Genomic DNA, 20204 nt, shown 5'->3' with positions numbered 1-20204 from the left:
TTCTACTCATTTATTAGAATGCTTTTTTGTTTATCCATGTAATCATGCAACAACTTTTACTTCCTGCTCCACTCTCAACCCTTTCCGACCTTGCCTGTTATTTCCAGTGTAGTCCACCGCTGATTTAACTTTCCCAACAGATATTTTACTTGTTGATTCATCTTTCTCGATTTTTTTCTATACATTTTTTGTCCTAGCCATGAATATAATGAAAATTCGAACCCCTAAGATACAAACTGTGAACAAAAATAGGAAATATTACAAACCGATATCCCAAAAATAAATAAATAAATAAAAAAGGATAAAATTAGAGTTGCATACCTATATCTTCAAGGTAGAGTAAATCCTGAAATCGTAGTTTTCTAGGAAGTTGAAGAATGGGATATTCAAGAATTTAGAATAACTGCTAATGTAGATTAGGATTTCCTCCAATTTTTGCAGTTTCGAGAAGCGGGAAGATCAAACAATGGCTATGGAGGAAGATGACGGTGATGATCGATCAGTTGGAGCATAAATTGTATGTTTTTTGTTAGTTTAAAATTAAACCCCCAAAGTTTTTTAAAAATACAAAAAGGCCCCCGCATGTTTCCTAATCACCTTATTAGTAATTTCTAGGCCGAAAATAAATGGAAAAGAAATTGAGAACCCTGCCACTTAGAAAAAAAAAAAAAACTTTTGGGGTCCTGCCACCTTATTCTTCCTACTATGATGTTGCTGGTGATGTGTACTGTACCACGTGCATTAATGCTTATACTTTGTTTCTTTCACATTAGCAAGATAGAGAAAAATTATAATATATGTGACCTACTCGAAAATAAAATTATCTTGCCACAACTGAAAAGCAATAGCCCTCAAAAGCTTAATCTGTTTGCCTAGCCCACATCTTTTAGCTGAAAAATATACATATAATGGCGATTTCTCCAAGTGCTACGTTAGCTGCTCAATTCCCCAAGTGTCACAGACCAAATGACCATAAATGCCCCTCCTCTTCTTCACTCTCTTTTTGTAAGTTATTATGGATTTTACCCATTGGTTGAATTAGCTAATAAAAAGTTTTATATGGCGTTAATCTTGTATGGAATTCTATGTTTAAGTTGCTTTATTGCTTTTTGAAATTTGATGCATCTTGGTAAAAAAAAAAAAATCTTTTTCTTTTGGGATCTTTTCGAAAAATTACCAAGACTGTAGTTTTCGATTTACCTGAAATTTACATTCAACCTGTATACCTGAAAAGGCTCAATTTTTTTAGCTACTTCACCATTTTTTATAACTGAGAAATCCATTTCATATTGAAATTTACATTTCAACATGTACTTTTTGCTGGTTTCTTAATTGGTAATTTGGTTGAGTTTTCTTTTTAGAGAATGTTTTTTACTTTGGATATATCAATATCAAAATTATATTAGATGGAGTGTATAAGGATCTTTAAGACCATACAATGCTATTCCTAGAGGCGGATTAGGATTTGAATTTTATGGGTTCAATCTTTAAAGTTTTTAGCATTGAACCTATCATATTTTAAACGTGCTGGGTTCATATATACTATTCGTTGCAATTTTAGTAAATCTTTACACATAAATTATGCTTCGTGTCGAAAGTACTGAGTCAGATACATAAGGTTGGATCCTCCCTGGCTATTCCAAAGGTTTGTTTTGTATGATTTTCTTGTGTGTTGAACTGTAAAAGGAAGTAGTCTACTTTGTGCTTTAGGGGGTCTGGTCCGGGCTTCTGTAGGATTCCAAGGTTGGAGGTTCCATAGAAAGAACAAAGAAACAGTTTTCATGATAACTTGATGAGATATAAAGGGTGCACAAGAACTTTTATTTCGTGTTACAGTCAGTCAGTCACTATTTGGTGCCCCGCCTCACCGAAGTTTCAGTATATGAGTAAACAAATCAAGCAAGGGAAACCTGTTATATTAAATTTAGATATATCATTAGATGATATATCTCACCCTTTCTTAATGTTGCATATGGACAATAAGAAGCTATTGGCGCTGTTAGGATCAGAATTTGGATGATTAAATCATTTAGGCATCAATATAGTGCTCACTCGGATACCCCTCAAATTCGGAATGTATTTAAAAAAAAAAAATTATTTTTATTACATAGGAGGTAGGGGAAGGGGAAATGGGGGAGGGGATTACAATGTGGGGATTCGAACCCTCACCAACAAGGTGAAAGTTCAGTAGCCAACCAACTGAGCTACTAAGTCCCTACAAATTCGGAATGTATTTGAAAGTATGTCAGCGAGTAAAATGCTTCGTCTTAATGATTAATGAGATTAGGCAGAATATATTAGTCTTTTTTCTGTATTCTTTTATGCTTCATGTTCACTTATCTTCCTTCTTAGCTAATCCTTTTAGTTTCCAATATGTCTTATGATGTTTATAGCTATTTTACGGTTTCTGACTAATTCCAGAATGATTCTAATGTTCCATAACTACATCGTGTTTTAGGTAAATCAAACTCAAGTACCCTACTTATTGGTCCTTCAAGTATATCATCACGAGATGGCCAGAAATTTAGGAGATCTTTTCAGGTTCATGGCTTATTTGGTGGCAAAAAGGATAGTAACAACGATGATAATAAGGTCCAAAATATTCTCTTCTTTGGTTGATTATATTTTTTTAAACCCTTTGGCTTACATATCAAATAATTTGTTTAATCCCTATAAATGAAAATTTAAAATGTAACTGGCATTATGTGCCTTTCATGTATCTTTAGTTTTAATTTAAAATCACAATGTTTCTTCTGTTTGTTTAAAAGTCTGTTCAAATTCAATACGTAATAGTATCATCCAGAGCAAATTAGGTTACCATTATCTTTAGTGTAAACACTTTCAACTCTTAGAAGAAATATAAATTTGCTGACCTAAAAAAAAAAAAAAAAAAAAAAAAACACGAAATATAAATTTTCGAATAAAAGTAAATGGTGTTTGAATGGAAATAAAAGATGTACTTGGGGTTATAATAGCTAAGAATGTGGACCACATATATTTGTTTAGCTAATTGATTTTCCTTGGTTAAATTGGGACATGTTGTTTCCTTATTTATTAATCTTTTCTCTGCTGCATCATTTTGATCTGGAGCTGCATCATGTGCATATATGATAAACAAATTGCACAATAGAAGTATGAAATGAGATATGAAACTACCAAATTTAACAATAAGAAATCAAGAAGCTCCCAAGTTTGAGTTATCTTTTACACCATCAGGTTTTGAATAGGACAAGAATTGAAGTTTTCGGCTTTTCACCACTAACAGTAATAAAGGATGGGAACTCGTGCCCTAAGCAATATTACCCATTTTTTAATTTCTGACATCCATAATAGCATAAGCATCGATCGTTTGAAGCATTTTTTCGGTTTAAGTCTATAAATTTCACTTTTAAGGTACTAAGAGCAGAGTTCCATAGCGATCTTGAGAAATTCTTAAACAGGATAATCATAGACGATGAATACTGCAGACTTATTGAGGATTTACTCTCGATTTGAAGGGAACAAAAAATATGATAGTAAAGCCAATAAAAGATACATAGAGAGTGACTTATAAATTTTATGGTTCTCCAATTATGCCTACATCCACCAACGAGGAGGAGCAATTCCACTATATCAGAAATATAACCAGGGAGTACAAAAAGAAATAGAGTTGACCCTCCAATTTACTCTAGAGAATATCTCACGAATTTACTTGAACAAAAACTTCCCAGGGTACATAATTAGAGATGATACTTTAATTTACTCAAGAGAATGTCTTATAAATTTACTTAAAACAATAAATAAAAACCTTATAAATTCACTTAAGCAGAATTCTTTTAAGTGTTTCCCAAAACTTTTGTAGTCTGACATTTTCTAAGAACCCTTAGAATTTTCTGATAAAAGACTAAGGACAATACTTGTTGCAAGACTTGATGAAAATGAGTGAAAAGGTCATTGTCCTCCATTTATCAGGGAGAAATGAATACTGCATCGAACATGAAACTTGTGATTGGTAGTAAAACACAGATTTGCTAAGTTGAGACCTAATTCGATCTTCACAGAGTTCTAGAGATATTTTCTTATAAAGTTTTGTTCCTTCTCTAGTCATAAGTGCTCCCATGCGTCCACTCTTTCATAGTTTTGAGCCATAGATTATTTATCTCGTTTCTTCCACATGGATTTCCATGCATTTGAAAGATGATATTTGGTGTAGCAGGTGTATACAGTCTCTTGTTTAATCTTTATATCAAATTCCTTTGGAATGTATGCTAGTAACTAGTTACTGATCGTTGGTAGATTTTTTTGTTCTTAGGTTTTGCATCTAGCTTCCTACTCAAGTATAATCATTTTCGTTCAGAAAAAAAGCAAGTCTGGTTGTTATAGCTTGTTTCGCCAAGCTTCTCTAATGCCAAAAGTGCTTTTTCTCTTTCAGAAAAAGTGCCTTTTTTTCAATGTTGGGTGTTTGGCCAAGCTTTAAGGAAAAGAAAAGGTGCTTTTGAGTAGAAGTAGAAGCTATTTTTGAGAAACTGAAAAAGGTATCTTAAGTACTTTTTAAAAGCTTGGCCAAACACTAGCTGTTGTTCAAATTGATTAGTCAAACACAAACTGCTTCTCACCCGAAGTACTTTTCTCTAAAAGCACTTTTTAAAATAAGCTGATTTTAGATTTTAGAAGCTTGGCCAAACAGGCTATTAGTGGTCTCGCTTGATATCAAAATCATCATGTTTCTTTGTCATGATCGATCTAACTTCAATCCAGGCTGGAGTACTTGGAAACATGCAAAATCTATACGAAACTGTAAAGAAGGCACAAATGGTTGTTCAAGTTGAGGCAGTACGTGTGCAGAAAGAACTTGCAGCGTAGGTGCTCCTGATAATTTTTCCATACCCGTTTTATTTGCAGTCAGCATTACTGAGTGCTCAAAATATTCTTGTGTTACATTTCTGTCTTAATTTACAGTGCAGAGTTTGATGGCTATTGTGAAGGTGAACTTATAAAGGTATTGATTGCTTTTCCCGAAGATAGCTTTTTGTTTCTCTCCTTATCCCTCCACCACATTTCTCTCATATGGACACCGATATACCTGCAAATATTCAAAATCCTGCTTGAAATGATTTTTTTATCTTTGATATCTAGTGACTGCTTACATTTTGATGTGGGCTATTCTGTAGGCAACACTTTCTGGTAACCAACAGCCAGTGCGCATTGAAATAACTGACGCTGCAATGGACTTGGGACCGGAAGTAAGTTGTATATGTTCATGCCTATTCAAACTTTGCACATAAATTGAAACAGAGGGATTAATATGTAATTTTCTTGGAGAGCACACGTAAATCCATGGTTACAGTTTGTTATAACTCTTTAAATAAAGGGAGGCCTAGGGCACACAACATCCCATGTTCACGCAGGGTCCGCGGAAGGGCCGCACCCCAAGGGGGTGTGATGGCAACCCACCCTTGTTATAAACTATTTGAATATCGATTTATTAGTTTGTTCTTTGTTTTTGGTTGATAGCTACTTTGTTTGTTCTTTCTGCAGATATTCTCTTATGTCACTAAGTTGTCACTTTTGCAACATAAAGAAGACATATTTTATAAAATCTTGATAAACCACAAAACTCATGCAAAGATAAATAATATAGTAATATCCAGGGAAAGAATAAAAAATTGGCACACAAGAAGGACCTTGAAGTAAGGGTGATAACATAGGAGTTTGAGAAGCAAGATAGGTAACATGTATTTATATGACCTGTTTGGTCAAGCTTCTGGGAAGCCAATAGTGGTTATTTTAGAGAGTTGAGGTATTTGACCAAGGTTTTTAGAGAAAATTTAAGTGTTTTTGAGTAGTGGCTGAAACTGTATTTCAGAAGCTTGATTAATCAAACACAAACTGCTACTCTCCAAAAGTATTCGAAAAATACTTTTACAAAAATCACTTTTCAAAAGACGCAGAGTTGGGAAGCTTGGCTAAACAGGCTATTAGTTAAAATCCTCATAAAGGGAAGTAAAATATTCGGCCTGGTCAAACTAGCTCTGTTGAGCATAATTTGCAACTTATGAAATTTGTCGGTCTTCTTGTTCTTTCTATTGAGCATGCTGTTATTTGGTGGATGCAGGAACTCTCACTTCTAGTAACAGAAGCGTACAAAGACGCGCACCAGAAAAGTGTATTGGTGAGAAAAACTACCTTTGTCGTATGGTTGCCTTTGATCATCTAGGATGTGTTTGGTATGGAGGAAGAAAATGTTTCAATTTTCTTTGGTTGGTCAAAATGTTCACCGTATCCCAACGACCCTATACCCCCCCCCCCCCTGCTCCTCCTCCTCCAACCCACTCAACCCCCAATAGTGTTTTCCTAGATTACATACAAATGCTCTTGAGACAATATCTTTTGCTTACTTGCCAAACACTAGAAGAGAAGTAAGAAAATATCTTATTTTCCAAGAAAATATTTTCCTTCATACCAAACATACCCCTAGTATTGACTTTCTTCTTGCTTCTTGGGATGGCAGGCAATGAAGGAGAGAATGAACAATCTTGCTCAGAGCTTAGGGATGCCAGCAGGATTAGAAGGAATGAAGTGATTGAGAGGTCTACCAGAAAGAAGCTCCAATTTTGTTTATAAGCTTTGCAGCAATGATGTATTACACTTAAATTATTTTGCTTTACAGTAAGCACAGTAAAGCAAAAAGGAGCAAGTAGCTGGCAGGTTCTATATATTTGCTTAAGTCCCCATCCAAATAGTTGCTTCTTGTTTTTCTTCTTTAGACATTCAACTATTGTTATCAATGAAAGGTTTATATTGAAATCTCCCTTGTTCTCTAGATGAAACTATCGAGCCTTGTAAGTTAATGTTAAATAACCTCCATTGTGTTATTTTAACCTTCAGATTTACAGTCCAAGATACTTTTTGAACTAACAGTCCAACTATGGATCCTTCTCACCTTTGGTAAAATTTAAAAAACTAAAATGTAGACAATGAAATTTTAAGATGGTATATATAATATATACATGTAGTAGTATATATGTAATATATACATGTTAGCGGTGTACCCATTTTCTCTTTATCAACCCATTAATGCAGGGGGCTTATCACGACCCCTACGGGCATTCTTTGAAATTTTGGGATTTCTTCATAAACTCAATTCGCCACAAGTGCTTAATTTTTGCCCTGTTAATTACGAAAACTATCTTCAAGGAGAATTAAAAAAAGGAATTTTTACTCATTGTAGCTTCGTTTAAGACCTAATTATTAATATTTACTATCCTTTTATTTAATTATATTTAGTAGCTAATTAACTTTTTTAAATTACAAATGCTAGCTATATCAAAAATACATATTCAAACACATATACCTTTCTTTTTTCCCAATCACTACCCATTTCAGATTTTTCATTTCTCAAAACCCTAAAAAATCTCTCTCCCCTTCTCTCAACCACCACTACCATAACCGTGCCGCCCCTCTCTCTCTGTCCTCACCCGTCTCTCTCTCCGTTTTCTAGGTCTGATTCCGAGTTAGTCTAAATTTCTTCTAATCTTCCTCAAATTTTGCATATAGCATTATCCAAGTATTTCCAATCAATTCCAACTGCACCTACTTACACTCCTTCACTCCAACAAGAAAAGAAGAATAGAGAAGAAAAAAAAGTTGAAATCTACTTTTCTCTTTTGTTTTTGCTTATCTTCTCTGATTTGATATGAATCTGGCTATGTTACGTCTTGGAAGAAGGTCAATCTTTCCAGCAAGAAGTCATAATGAGAATCTTTAATTTAGATTCTCAGATTAGGATTTTGGTGGTGGTGGAGAGATTAGGGTGATTTTGAGATGGCGGCGGAGAAGACGACGTGGAGGTGGAGAGATTAGGATTTTGTTGGTGGTGGAAAGATTTGGATTTTTTGGTGGTGGTGGTGTCTCAGATTTGGGTTTTTGGTGGTGGTGGTGTCTCATATTAGGATTTTGGTGGTGGTGGAGAGATTAGGGTTTTTGGTGGTGGTAGTGTCTCAGATCTGGCCGTGTGTATTTGTTAAAAGCCAAATACAAATACATTCAAAAACAGTCTACATCTCACAAATACACTGTTTTTGAATGTATTTGTCATTGTATTTTTGAGTGTATTTTGTTGATAGCCAAACACACTGTTTTTGAATGTATTTGTCATGTATTTGAATTTTTTTGTCTTGTATCTGAATGTATTTGTTGAAATTCATTCAAATACAAGAAAATTTGAATATATTTGACTTCATATGTAGCTAGAATGTACACAATGTATTTGAAATACATCAAAGAAATACATCAAAAAAAGGCACTGAAATACATCAAAAACAAAAACAAAAAAGAGACACGGAAATACATTATAGCAAAAAAAAAAAAAAAAATCACTAAAATACATCAAAAAAAATATTAATATCTAATTTAATAGCTCCACCGTTAAAGGCTAAATTTATCAAGGATCCTGTTTTTTTTTTTTTTTTACCGTGTGTGTATTTGTTGGCAACAAAAATATACACGCGAAAACATACACTATTTTGCCAAAATGTAGCTACAAATGGTAATATTTTAAAAGGCTACTACTACAAATGGTAGAATAAGGTAGTCTTTGAGTAAGTTTACCTTAAAAAAACATCATCCTATTTCAGAATAAAATTTTATCTTTTGTGGATGATCAGATCGAGAACATATAAACTGGTTTGGGTTTGTTTTACACATTACCTGTAAACTGGTTTGGGTTTCAATTAGTTGAAATAATAGATTTGTTTATAATGGAAGAATTTCAGTTAACATATTAATTTTAGTCGTCCACAAGAAAAGAAAAAATTAAGGAAATGAGTCTTTTTGAGGTAGTAAGAGAAAAAACTTCAAAAGAGTTCTTGGTGCATTTTGTCTGTGCCTTATTATCAAATGAGTCCGATAGTTTGCGCATTCGAGTCCCTTACTGACCCATTTTTTAAATGGGTCAATTTAATCCATTCTATTATCTCCTAGAGCTTATTTATAACTACAAATTTAATCATTCCAACTCAGCACAGTTTTTGGGGCAATTTATTCATTTTGTAATGATCCAAACAGCTTTACTTTTTCTTAGTTCTTTTTAATCCGTGGATGCTCATCAGAAAGCACACTAAAAAATTGTAATAAATGGACAGAAATAAATTTTTATTTAACCATAGAAGAACAATATATTAGACGGAATGGAATGGTTGAACAAATTGAATCAAAGAATATCAAAACCAAGGAGAATGACTAAGAAGGCCAAATTCCTAAATGACTAAGAAGGCCAAATTCCTCCTTTCTCCTCTCAACATTTCTATCTCTATCTACCAAAATCCCATAAAAATGACTATAAATCTTTTTTCACTTCAAAACAAAAACCCAATTAAAACCCCAAGAGCCACAACTAAACTAGCCTTCAAGGTATCAGCATTGCTAGTAGGAGCAATAGCACTTTCAAATTCAGCTGGAGAAGGTGCAGGTGCACCCATAAATCTCCTCATGTTGTGCTTCTCAGATAAGGCCACAACAATTAATTTTTGGCCTTGTTCACAATGCCCTTTTGCTCCACTAATGAAATAGTATGCTCCTGAATGTTCCAGTACTATCTTGGTGTTGCCATCATTGTGCACTGCTATTGGACTTGAAGTGTTGCATTTCACATAGTCTCTCTTGCTCACTTCCAAAACTGAGTCACTTTTTCCATCATACTTCCACACTGCCAAGAACATTAAAAAAGTTATTACTGCCGCTAGTCAAAATATATATCGTATGTATATATATACATAATATTATATGCATAAACTTTATATACAAAACTATATACATTTGTTGACAATTGGTTTTGTAGGGTGGCCTAAAAAGGCAATTCTTTAACAAAAATGGTGATTGACACATGATCTTCATTATTGCACTAAAAATAGTATTACTAGCAAGTATCAAGATATTCATTAGCAGGGGCGGAGCCACGTTAGCTCCATGGCGAAAAATTATAGTGTATTTTCAAAGTTAAAATTATTTTATTATGTATATATAGTGGATGTTGAACCCCTGACTTCTTCGTGTATTTACCTTTTAGAATTTTTGAACCCCCTAAATGAAAATCCTGGCTCCGCCACTGTTCATTAGATGTACCCAAAAAAGGGAGCTATAATTTTTCCACAAGAAGTTTCAAGCTAAGTAATTTGTTAAGTTCAAAGTATGTCTGAACCAATAGTTTTAGGAATTCTAAAACAAGGGAATTTAGGAAAACAGAATAAAACCACATCTGGAATATGGACCAACAACCTAAAATAATTTTCAATTAAGCTAAAATTAGCCATTACACTAGAAATTTCCCTTATTATGTCAGGGAGATACAACAATTTTTATGCATACAGATTTTTTTTTATACTGAGCTGAAAAATGAAAATGCAGATAAAGTTGAGATTGTGAACATACCAAGAGAATCACCAATGAGAAATCTAGATTTTTCAGCCCAATGATTGAGTGAATCTGATTCAGAAGATGGTACTTTCCAAGAATCAGTTTTGCCCCCAACCAAATGGTCTCTTGCTTCTGTTAATCTTAACATAAGCAAAAAAACAACAACTACTATTGAAGAAGAAAGCACATTTCTTGAAAAACCAGCCATTTTTAAATGAAACAATAAGCTAACAAAAGTGAAATTCTTTGATTTTAATAGCTTTGTGAAGTGAAGTGGAAAGAAAGTTATAGAAATGTGTATGGTGCTTTTTTGCAGAGGTTTTTTTTCTGTATTTATACTGCAGAGTTAAGGGGAAGCTAGAAAACTAGCCGTTAGAAATCTAGAATAGAGTAGTTAAGAGGTTTTGGGGGGTAACCTAGGAATGTGTAAGTCTTGGCTGTAACGTGAATAACGGTAATAAAACGTTTTAAAAAGACCCTTGGGTCAAAGGTGCAGGTGAAGCTAAGAAGATTCTTGTGTAAAGTAGCCTCCAAGCTAAATGACTACTCCCATCCCTTTTTTATATCAAATCAAGTATTTTAATCTGAGCGATCAAAAATTGAAGTAAAAATACATATTATTTAAGCATTAATCATAATTAAGTGATAAATATGACTATGAAAGATGCATATATCTTTTATTTATTTATTTAGTGCAAATACCGAGTACGAATAAGTTTTTACCCTTGACAAGTGGAGCACATGCACAGATCATGCTCCTCCCAAAAAAGAGTGAGATCACTGATTTTGCCATATCATCATTTATGTGTTTAATAGGTGCACTTTGAATCGAATTGAAGTGTTCAATAAGTAAGTACTAATTCTAGTGAAGGCTAAAATGAAAATTTGAGCAAAATTTTGAGTTAATTGAGAGAAATTTTGAGAGAAAGAGAACTAAGATATGAAGACCATAACACGTGAATTCGATTAGATATTTTCAGAATTTTTTTAAAATGATATTTCCTCTCACGACGTTCAATAAAAAAATATGCATTATTTGGCTTACTCCCAAACTAATTTTTTTACAAATGAATCCAACTTTATCAGTCTTGTGTTAAAGAATTAAGTGCCAACAATACTAATTAGTGAATCTCGCACATAATTTGTATAGGAATTGTTGGGCGAGCCCAAATGTGGAGCTTTAAGCGTGTCTCTAGCGCACAGTTGAACGCTTGAAGCATATGCCTCATAAAACAAAAAGATCACACGTGTGACTCGAGGTGTTTTCCAAATATCCCGTTATAAAATTAGCTCCGTGCGAATCCCCGAAACACCACTGGCATGAAGTTCCTGTTTCTTAGAATTGTATTTGAAGGTGTTTTTAGCCAATTTAAAAATCTTTCATTGCACGAAAAACTCACTTGGAAAGACTTTGCATACTTCACTGTTTGAAGGATTTAGTCAAAGCGGAATAAGAAAAACTTAAAAAGAGTTTTCATTTTAAGTCTATATAATTATTACATTCTTTCTGTACATTCTTCTGTATATTTTCACTATAATTTTTTCGTTTTTTTATCTCTATTGAAATTATTTGCACTAAACTTCAAGACATTTAAAGTTCAAGAACTTTAGGGGTTAAAAATAATTTTTTATACTTTAGGGGTTAAAAATAATTTTATAGACCCTCCAAAAACAGACCGATGTAGATGATTTCAAGTGCACTGGCACGGGTCAAAATACTGTGGATATGTTAAATTAAATTTTTGCACCCCAAAGCTGTAGTTACTTAAGTTTTACTGTTTATATGTCAATACTTTTTTTTAGCACCAATACTTTTTTGTAATCAGCCATCATCAATATCAATCAATTTATATCTCTCTTAATTAATAGAATTTTTTCCTTTTTGAGCAGCTGCTGATCCGAGGGAGCAATTCTTGACTCTCTGTTGCAATAGAGGAATGAACCGACAGAAATTAAATCCCCTACTTTTTCTAACTCAGTAGTCCCATCACCCTAACGACAATAATGATCTTGTGAAACATACACCTAAAACAAAATTCCCATTACAATACACCAAACTTTCACCATTGCAACGTCCCATCCAGATTTATATAAGGTGGAGCTCTTCTCAACTGAAGATGGGATAAATCAAATAGCATCAGGCTGTTCTGAAGAGAATATGTCTATGCTTGACAGGTTTGGGGAGCTGACACTTCCACCCTATGACTGTTAAGTCAGTCAGCAAACTGGCTCTGTGAAATATTTCTAGGTGCAAATGTGATATAGTAAATATTTTAACTGATTCATGCAATCAGAATATTTCTCAATGAGCTTAATTGAAAAACCTAGTAATTTACCTCATCGAGCTTACCATCTAGTTAGGCTACATGATTCCTCTAAAAGGGAATAATAAGTAATCAACCTGGAATGTCAAAGGCACAAATCAAAATTTGCAACAATGGGACTTTGAAAAATATGAAGCTTTTATTTATTGAATAAAAAAATTGAATTAAAAAATATTAAAGGTGAATGACCAAGAAGGCCACCACCTCTCATCCTCTCCCTCTCTCACCTTCAGTACAAAAAAAGAATCAACACAAATTCTCTCTCACTTCAAAACAAAAACCCCACTAAAACCCCAAAAGCCACAACCAAACTAGCCTTCAAGTTAACAGCATTGCTAGTAGGAGCCATAGCTGGACCTTCAAGTTCTGCTGGAGAGGGTGCTGGTGCCATGAATTTCCTCATGTTTTTCTCAGATAAGGTTACGACAATTAATTTTTGGCCTTGTTCACAATGCCCTTTTGCTCCACTAATGAAATAGTATGCTCCTGAATGCTCCAACGCTATCTTTGTGTTCCCATCATTGTGCACTGCTATTGGACTTGAAATGTTGCATGACACATAGTCTCTCTTGCTCACTTCCAAAACTGAATCACTTTTTCCATCATACTTCCACACTGCCAAAAAAGTTCAAAAAAAATTTCAACAATGGTCATTGACACATCAGTGCATCTTATAGCACACAAAATAATACCAGCAAATACTCATGGATTATATACCCTGGCGAAGTAATTATGACGCGTCACCTACTTAATTTTCTCTATGTTCAGATCGATGTAAAAAACAGACGAGAATGTTAATTTTTCTTAAGAAGTTTCAAGTGATTTGATAATTAAGAAGTATATCTGAGCTAAAAATGAAGTGGGATTCTTACATAGTATAGCCGTTCATTGAAAAAAAAAAAATAACCGACAAATATATGACATATTTACTTATGTGAGTAGACGTGTATACTTAGTGTATAATTTATGTATAACGATAAATATTTTTGGTGGAGCGGCCAAAGTAGAAAGCCCCAAATGAAACTAAGATAAAGTTGAGATATTTAACATACCAAGAGAATCGCCGATTAGAAATCGAGATTTTTCAGCCCAACTATTAAGGGAATCTGATTGTGAAGATGGTACTTTCCAAGAATCAGTTTTGCCACCAACCAAATGCTCTCTTGCTTCTGTCAAGCTCAACATGAAGAAGAAAACAAAAACTACTACTGAAGAAGAAAACACGTTTCTTGAGAAACCAGCCATTTGATATGAAGCAATAATGAAGCTCAAAAAAGAAAATCAATTCACTGATAAGAATGTATAGCTTTTCTTCAACAGCTTATTTAGTTTAAAGAGAAGTTTAGGGAGGGAGGGAGGGAGTGAGGGAGAGATATATATTTGTTTTGTGGTTCTTCAGGGGTTTCTTGCTGTGTGATATATAGATAGTTGAAGGGAATAAAACTAGCCGTTAAACTTAAAGCAATTGCAGCTAAACTAGCCGTTAACATAATACGGTTAAAGGATACTAACGGTCAAATTTTAGTTGGGCTTTTGTCATGTTATTTTCACTTGGGCTTAATCCATATAGGTACATGGATGGGGAAGGGTCACGGATCCATGAAGCCCAAAAGTTCTGTAATTTTTTTTTTTTTTTTGGTCATTTGTTTGCAAGATTTTTAAAATTGGTGATCTTGAATTTTTGACTCCACTTTATAGGTGGTTTTGGACTTTTGACTTCTGCTTATTTCATGGACAAATCTTCATATTAAAAAATAGAAATTTATTAAACTTTAAATTTTATAATGAAATAAGTAAAGCAAATGAGAATTGAAGACCAAACACTTTTGAAAGACGCAAGAGTAGGAAAAAGGTGACGGTAGGGTGATGACAAGGTGGCAAAGAGAGGTGGAATGAGATAGAAGGAGAAAAAGATTTAAAAAATAAAAAATTGTAAGATTTTACGCTTCCAAAGTATTACTTCCTCTATTCCAATTACGTGATACATTTTCCTTTTTAGTTTGTCAAAAAAGAATAATATATTTTTATATTTAGAAATAATTTAACTTAAACTTTCCTTAATGAAATAATTTACAGCCACTCAAATATTTATTGCTCCTTTTGGACCACAAGTTACAAAAATCTTCGGTTCTTTCTTAAATTCTTTGCCTAATCAATGTATATCACATTTGAATTACTATATGTTATGCATGCATAATATCACGTTAGCGGATTGTATTTAATAGATATATTTTTATAGAGATTAAGGGGTCGTTTGGTAGATAGTCAAAATTATCCCGGGATTATAATTCCGGGACTAATTTATCCCATCTATTGGGATTATTTTATACCATCTAAAAGATGATATAAAATAATTTCAGCATAAGTGGGATAAGAAGGTATAAGCTGGGATATCCCAGCACTAATTTTTATACCATGTTTGGTACAAGGTATAAATTTATTTCAGGATAAATTTATACCTTCTATCAAACATGATATAAAAATTAATACTGGAATATCCCAGCTTATACCTTCTACCAAACGACGACCCCTAAGTGTTTAATACTTTAATAGGGCGATAAGTTTAGTACAGATGTTCAAATAAACAATCAACAAATTTAAACGCACCGCCTAAGGTATGTTGGATTTACTAAGTGTTCATGATGATAAGTTGATAGATGAAGAAGAGGAGCAAATATCGAAAAAGAAAAGGACGTTGAATAAAAACGCCGACATTGAGACAAGAAGATGTATATCTTCCTCTCTTTCTAGAGAAACGGGTGGCATCACTGGCATGCTAATAGCCAACAGATCAACATGTGCTGGATTTAATCACAACCATACGATATATAGGATTCCATGTACAGCTAATCATAATTAATTAGTATTTCTTTATTCTTACCCGTACAAATCCTAGCTAGACACGTATGTACTTTGTTATTTGTCGTTTCTGCTCAAAGTTTGTATATATACAGTGCGTATGAGAATAAAAAAAATACACACATAAAATATTTTCACAAATTCTCTCAATTTCTACAAGGTATTCAACCATTTTATTTCTTTTACGTGTCTCAGAGCTGGAGTCTGGGAAGTGGGATCAATGGCGGAATGTTTTGTACAATTACTAATTGCACCATACTCTATTTTTTTTTATTCATTAACACTTCTATACTTCAACACGTGCATACGTAAGGCGGCGACTCCACAATACTTATCCTCTAAAAACTCAAGAAGAAACAAAACCAAAACCCGGCCGCCACATATTTGAGTACAGGCAAAATTAAACTTCTCGTAACATGACACAAAAGAATAACGTGTCTCCTCATCTCCACACTTTTATCGTCACCCCCACCTCCTCACACCAACTTAAACATTTACATAAAATAAAAAGCCTCCATAAGTTCAAAAAAGAAGACCTATCGGATTTATTTCTAAAGGGATTTTAAAGAAGAAACTTTGTTTTTTTCCCAACAAGAAGAAGAAATGGCTGTTGGTGATATGAATCGGTCATGGCGTAATTTAGCGTATAGCCCGGGCACCATGGCGCTTGGCGGTGCTGTTGTCGTTGGTGGCATTTGGTACTACATGACGTATATGAAGAAGAAACCAGAACCTGCTACTAGGGTTGGCACCGGTATTACTCGTCCCGAGGATACTAGTCCTGGCAAGTAGATACTAATAAATATGTAGTCAGAGGCGGATTCAGAATTAAGTTGTATGAGTTCTAACTTTTAAGAAAATTTAGTTGGTTTGTATATGTATATCTACGTATAGACTCATTAATTCTAAGCTGCATCTGCCTCTGCATGTAGGTCTCTCAGACTTTTGTACTTTAATTTCCTTTATCTCTTTTTTGCCCTTTTTGTGTCTTTGACAAAAACTGAAGAATAGTCAATGTTTGTTTTGTATGTTCACATTACTGTGCTTTGAATTAAGAGTGGAAAAGAGAGTTCTACTGAATAATCTTTGCTTTCTGATATTTAGTTTCGTTTATTAACACTTGGTTTGTTTAGTGAAGCAACGTACAAAACATAAAATCGGTGATGTGGTGTTATCCTATCTGGCTTGCTTCGTTGAAAATTGGAAGTGCACCAAATTTAATGCATATGGAAGATTAATTAGATCAATTTTTAAGCTGCATTTAAATGTGCGTTTTTAAAAAACTGTACTAGAACTTTGATACTAGTACTATTTTATAACTGTATAGAAAAAAGTATGGTGTCCTTCCAATGACAAATAAACGTATTTAAAATTCTTCATTAGGCTATTGCCAGTACTGCTGTTTCAAAAAGTCTTATGTTTGTAGACGTAATAATGCTTTAATGTTAGGATCGAAATTGCCTCCAAGTAGGAAAGTGATCAGGCATATGTAGTTACATTAGCCAATAAATACACCTAAAATCCGAAGTTTAAGATCTATGATGTTGGAGGAGGTTGTGACACAAAACATTACTGTCACATTGAGTCAACAAGAGTACCTAAGCTAGCTCAAAATTTCTAATTTCATATCATTAATTTAGTGATATAGTAAGAATCTAGTGAGATCGTCCACAAGGAGGACTTATGCTGCCCATTTTTTTATTTCCATTCTCGCGGTAAACATCACACATAGTTAAATGCCATAAAATAAGTGTGTTATCATGAGCCGATCACTATAAGCCATCAAACTTTTACACATGAAATGAAAAATAGTATGTTATCATGGGTCGATTACTTTACAGTGTGCCATAAAATGAGTGTGTTATCATGAGCCGATCACTATAAGCCATCAAACTTTTACACATGAAATGAAAAACAGTATGTTATCATGGGTCGATTACTTTACAGTGTATGGATCATTTGATTACCATTTCATCATACGCTCAAATGTGAGCCGATCACTATAAGCCATCAAATCTTTACACATAGCCATCAAATCTTTACACATGAAATGAAAATATTAGTATTTTGAAAAGTGAATTGGCAGCAGGTCGGCAGGAGTCATTGCTGGAATTAAAATGGGTTGGTAACAGTTTGGTATAAATAATTCATCATTATGGCCAAAATCTATATATATTATGTGACACCTCTCTATGACACCATTTTTATTTATCTTTTTTCTTATTTTTTTGACATTTTTATCTATTTTCATCTTATTTTCAAATAATTAACTATATCCTACCCTGATTATTAAGTTTCATTAAATTATATAACAACCATATTAATTCATTGTGTATAAGTTACTATATTAATTATTAATCATTGTATATACTAATGAAGAATTGAAAAACCACCACCAGCTTTGAAGTTCTTCAATCCTGCCTCTCGACTTCTCTCCTCCATCACCAAAATTGAGGCTTATTAATAACAACTGTAAAAGATTTGACCATCCGACAAAATAGTTAAATCTTATTTGATATTAACGTACAGTTGATATTGGTATTAACTTTTTTGTCTTGCAGTATTACTTGAGATATATTGTCCAAGTTCATTATTTTTATGTATTAATGATAAATAATAACCTAAACGTTAGTATTATATGCACTAATTATGATGAATTGGATCCTAAATAAATAAATAAATTTAATTAGTGATATTAATTTTTAAGAATTTTTTAAAATTATAACTGTCACGTCATGAAATATGTACCGAAAATTATATTTTCCGCTAAAATGATTGTAGAGGCCAATTACCCAAAGTTAAATGGTGTTTGGAAGACAAAACAAAGTTGAGCGACTATATATAGAGGTCACTTATCCAAAGTTGAGTAACTATTGGAAGACAAAACAAAATTGACTGCCTATAGAAGCCACTTACCCGCTCAAATTTGGGCGGGTTATTGACTCATTCATTTATTAGCTCGGCCCACTTCGACCCATCAAAAATTGGTTTGATATGAAATTGACTCATGAGATATTTTATCAAAATATTTTCAAAAATATTTTTTAATTTGATATATTATATATAGCCATAATAAAGAAAAACAATAATTTTAGTACTAAAAATTTATTTAAAAAAAAATAATAAATAAAGCAATTAAAACTTAGTAATAATAATTGAAGGGATCGGGTTATGACCCACATTTTAGCTCATTTCAGCCGAAGTAACTTTTGGACGGGTCAATAACTTACACATTTATTAACTCAACCCATTTTGACCCGCCCAAATTTAGAACAACCTACTTATTTCACACCTCGATTATAAATCATCAAATTTTCATAAATAAAATGAAACTGGTGTGCCGAGAACTGATTTGGCAACAAGTTAATTAGCAGGAAGTTACTCATCATGTTTGATTATGTTCTTAACATGAGCTGATCGCTCGGAAAATGGATAAAGAAAATGGACAATCAATACAACTAGACTTCTTTCGAGAATGAAAACCAATAAAACAAATGTGCCAAATTTCAAACTTGAATCACAAGTTGTTCTTTAAGCGACAACTTTGATGAAAGAATTTGTTTGATTAATAGCGCATTTAGCGTCTTCTAAAAACGTTTTTTTATTTTAAAAGTACTTTTTTCAAAAGTATCTTTTCAAAAAAGTATTTTTAGCTAAAAAGCAGTTTGTGTTTGTGCCAATTAATTTAAAAAATACTTTTGAGCAAAGAATTAGTGTTTGGCCAACCTTTTAAAAAGTGCTTTTATGCGTATTTTTCTCAAAAGTACTTTTCAAAAAAGTCTTTTTTAGTAAAAGCATTTTTTTTAGGCTTACGAAAAGCTAACGCATCCTCGCTACTCCCCAAAAGCACTTATTTTCTTCCAAAAACTTGGCCAAACACCTCACTTTTTTTAAAATAAGCACTTATTGAAAAAATAAGTACTTTTGGAGGGAAAATAAGCTTGGCCAAACAGGCTATAAGTATCATTGAAGTTATAAAAAATTGTCCCAGTAATATATTTAACCTATTATATTATCTTTAGTACCTTGCCGATAAAGGTTCCAATAAAAATATTTGATGTATATAATTTAACAAATACTTATGAGAGTGATAAGGTGTGAAGGAAGATGAGGAAAGTTGGATATAGGGTGGGTTTGTGTGTTGGGGTTGGGGGGGGGGGGTGTGGAGGGGGCGGCGGGGGAAGGGGGTTAAGCGGTTTAGTGTAGAGCAGGGGTGTAGGGGTCCGGATAGGTGGCGAGATTAAAGGAGACAATTAGCCTTTTTTTATGAAACTTGTTTAAATTATTTTCTTAAAATTAGAAAATTCATATTCGTAGAAAAAATATCTTTTAGTATGTTTTGGTCAATTAATTAAACATAAAAAATTATAATATTTTATAAAACAATATATATTTTGCCGTACCAAAGACCCCCTCCCTCTTTCTTAACTTAAACGTCTATATATAGAAAAAAATACATAATATATAGTCAAATTACTCATAATATATAGTCAAATTACTCCTTCAGTCCCATTTTATGTGTCACTTTTGGCTTCCCGAAATTCATACTGCATGAACTTTGATCAACATTTTAAAATGTCTTTTTTCACCAAATTTGATTGGAGAAAAGTTTCACAACATATAGTACTT

General features: G+C 33.2%; 3 protein-coding genes across 5 annotated transcripts; 1 reads left to right on the top strand and 2 right to left on the bottom strand.

The window, feature by feature from the left end:
- The first annotated feature begins 801 nt into the window (after window positions 1-801).
- On the top strand, window positions 802-6741 carry LOC132044610 (nucleoid-associated protein At4g30620, chloroplastic-like). Of its 2 annotated transcripts, XM_059435104.1 has the most exons (7): window positions 804-1005; window positions 2459-2592; window positions 4738-4838; window positions 4939-4978; window positions 5151-5222; window positions 6095-6151; window positions 6491-6741. In XM_059435104.1, exons 1-7 carry the CDS (start codon window positions 909-911, stop codon window positions 6560-6562), a joined length of 573 nt encoding a protein of 190 aa, XP_059291087.1. In that variant the 5' UTR covers window positions 804-908; the 3' UTR covers window positions 6563-6741. The 2 variants fall into 2 exon arrangements, with proteins under 2 accessions (XP_059291088.1, XP_059291087.1); XM_059435105.1 differs by lacking the exon at window positions 6095-6151 and having other exon boundaries at window positions 802-1005.
- A 2364-nt stretch (window positions 6742-9105) lies between these two features.
- Window positions 9106-10691, bottom strand: LOC132044606 (early nodulin-like protein 14). 2 transcript variants are annotated; one of them, XR_009412238.1, is made up of 3 exons: window positions 10408-10691; window positions 9280-9685; window positions 9106-9244 (listed from the first exon to the last, which is right to left on the bottom strand). XR_009412238.1 is itself a non-coding variant. In XM_059435100.1 (2 exons), exons 1-2 carry the CDS (start codon window positions 10598-10600, stop codon window positions 9336-9338), a joined length of 543 nt encoding a protein of 180 aa, XP_059291083.1. In that variant the 5' UTR covers window positions 10601-10691; the 3' UTR covers window positions 9199-9335. The 2 variants fall into 2 exon arrangements, 1 of the variants encoding a protein (XP_059291083.1); XM_059435100.1 differs by having other exon boundaries at window positions 9199-9685.
- Window positions 10692-12836: 2145 nt separating this feature from the next.
- On the bottom strand, window positions 12837-14099 carry LOC132044607 (early nodulin-like protein 15). Its single transcript, XM_059435101.1, has 2 exons — window positions 13769-14099; window positions 12837-13331 (listed from the first exon to the last, which is right to left on the bottom strand). Exons 1-2 carry the CDS (start codon window positions 13959-13961, stop codon window positions 12985-12987), a joined length of 540 nt encoding a protein of 179 aa, XP_059291084.1. The 5' UTR covers window positions 13962-14099; the 3' UTR covers window positions 12837-12984.
- Window positions 14100-20204: the final 6105 nt, after the last annotated feature.

Source organism: Lycium ferocissimum, unplaced genomic scaffold (assembly GCF_029784015.1).
Source record: "Lycium ferocissimum isolate CSIRO_LF1 unplaced genomic scaffold, AGI_CSIRO_Lferr_CH_V1 ctg5015, whole genome shotgun sequence".
Taxonomy (NCBI): Eukaryota; Viridiplantae; Streptophyta; class Magnoliopsida; order Solanales; family Solanaceae; genus Lycium; species Lycium ferocissimum.
Note: the sequence above shows the minus strand (reverse complement) of the source record. Positions and strands in the feature narration are given on the sequence as shown.

What these genes read in the sequence shown, in the direction of transcription:
- LOC132044610 (XM_059435104.1), top strand. Translation starts at nt 909, where the DNA reads ATGGCGATTTCTCCAAGTGCTACGTTAGCTGCTCAATTCCCCAAGTGT. An exon ending in CTCTTCTTCACTCTCTTTTT is followed by an intron (nt 1,006 to 2,458) that starts GTAAGTTATTAT and finishes ATCGTGTTTTAG; the next exon opens with GTAAATCAAACTCAAGTACC. An exon ending in CGCACCAGAAAAGTGTATTG is followed by an intron (nt 6,152 to 6,490) that starts GTGAGAAAAACT and finishes TTGGGATGGCAG; the next exon opens with GCAATGAAGGAGAGAATGAA.
- LOC132044606 (XM_059435100.1), bottom strand. Translation starts at nt 10,600, where the DNA reads ATGGCTGGTTTTTCAAGAAATGTGCTTTCTTCTTCAATAGTAGTTGTT. An exon ending in TCTCATTGGTGATTCTCTTG is followed by an intron (nt 9,686 to 10,407) that starts GTATGTTCACAA and finishes TGTTCTTGGCAG; the next exon opens with TGTGGAAGTATGATGGAAAA.
- LOC132044607 (XM_059435101.1), bottom strand. Translation starts at nt 13,961, where the DNA reads ATGGCTGGTTTCTCAAGAAACGTGTTTTCTTCTTCAGTAGTAGTTTTT. An exon ending in TCTAATCGGCGATTCTCTTG is followed by an intron (nt 13,332 to 13,768) that starts GTATGTTAAATA and finishes CTTTTTTGGCAG; the next exon opens with TGTGGAAGTATGATGGAAAA.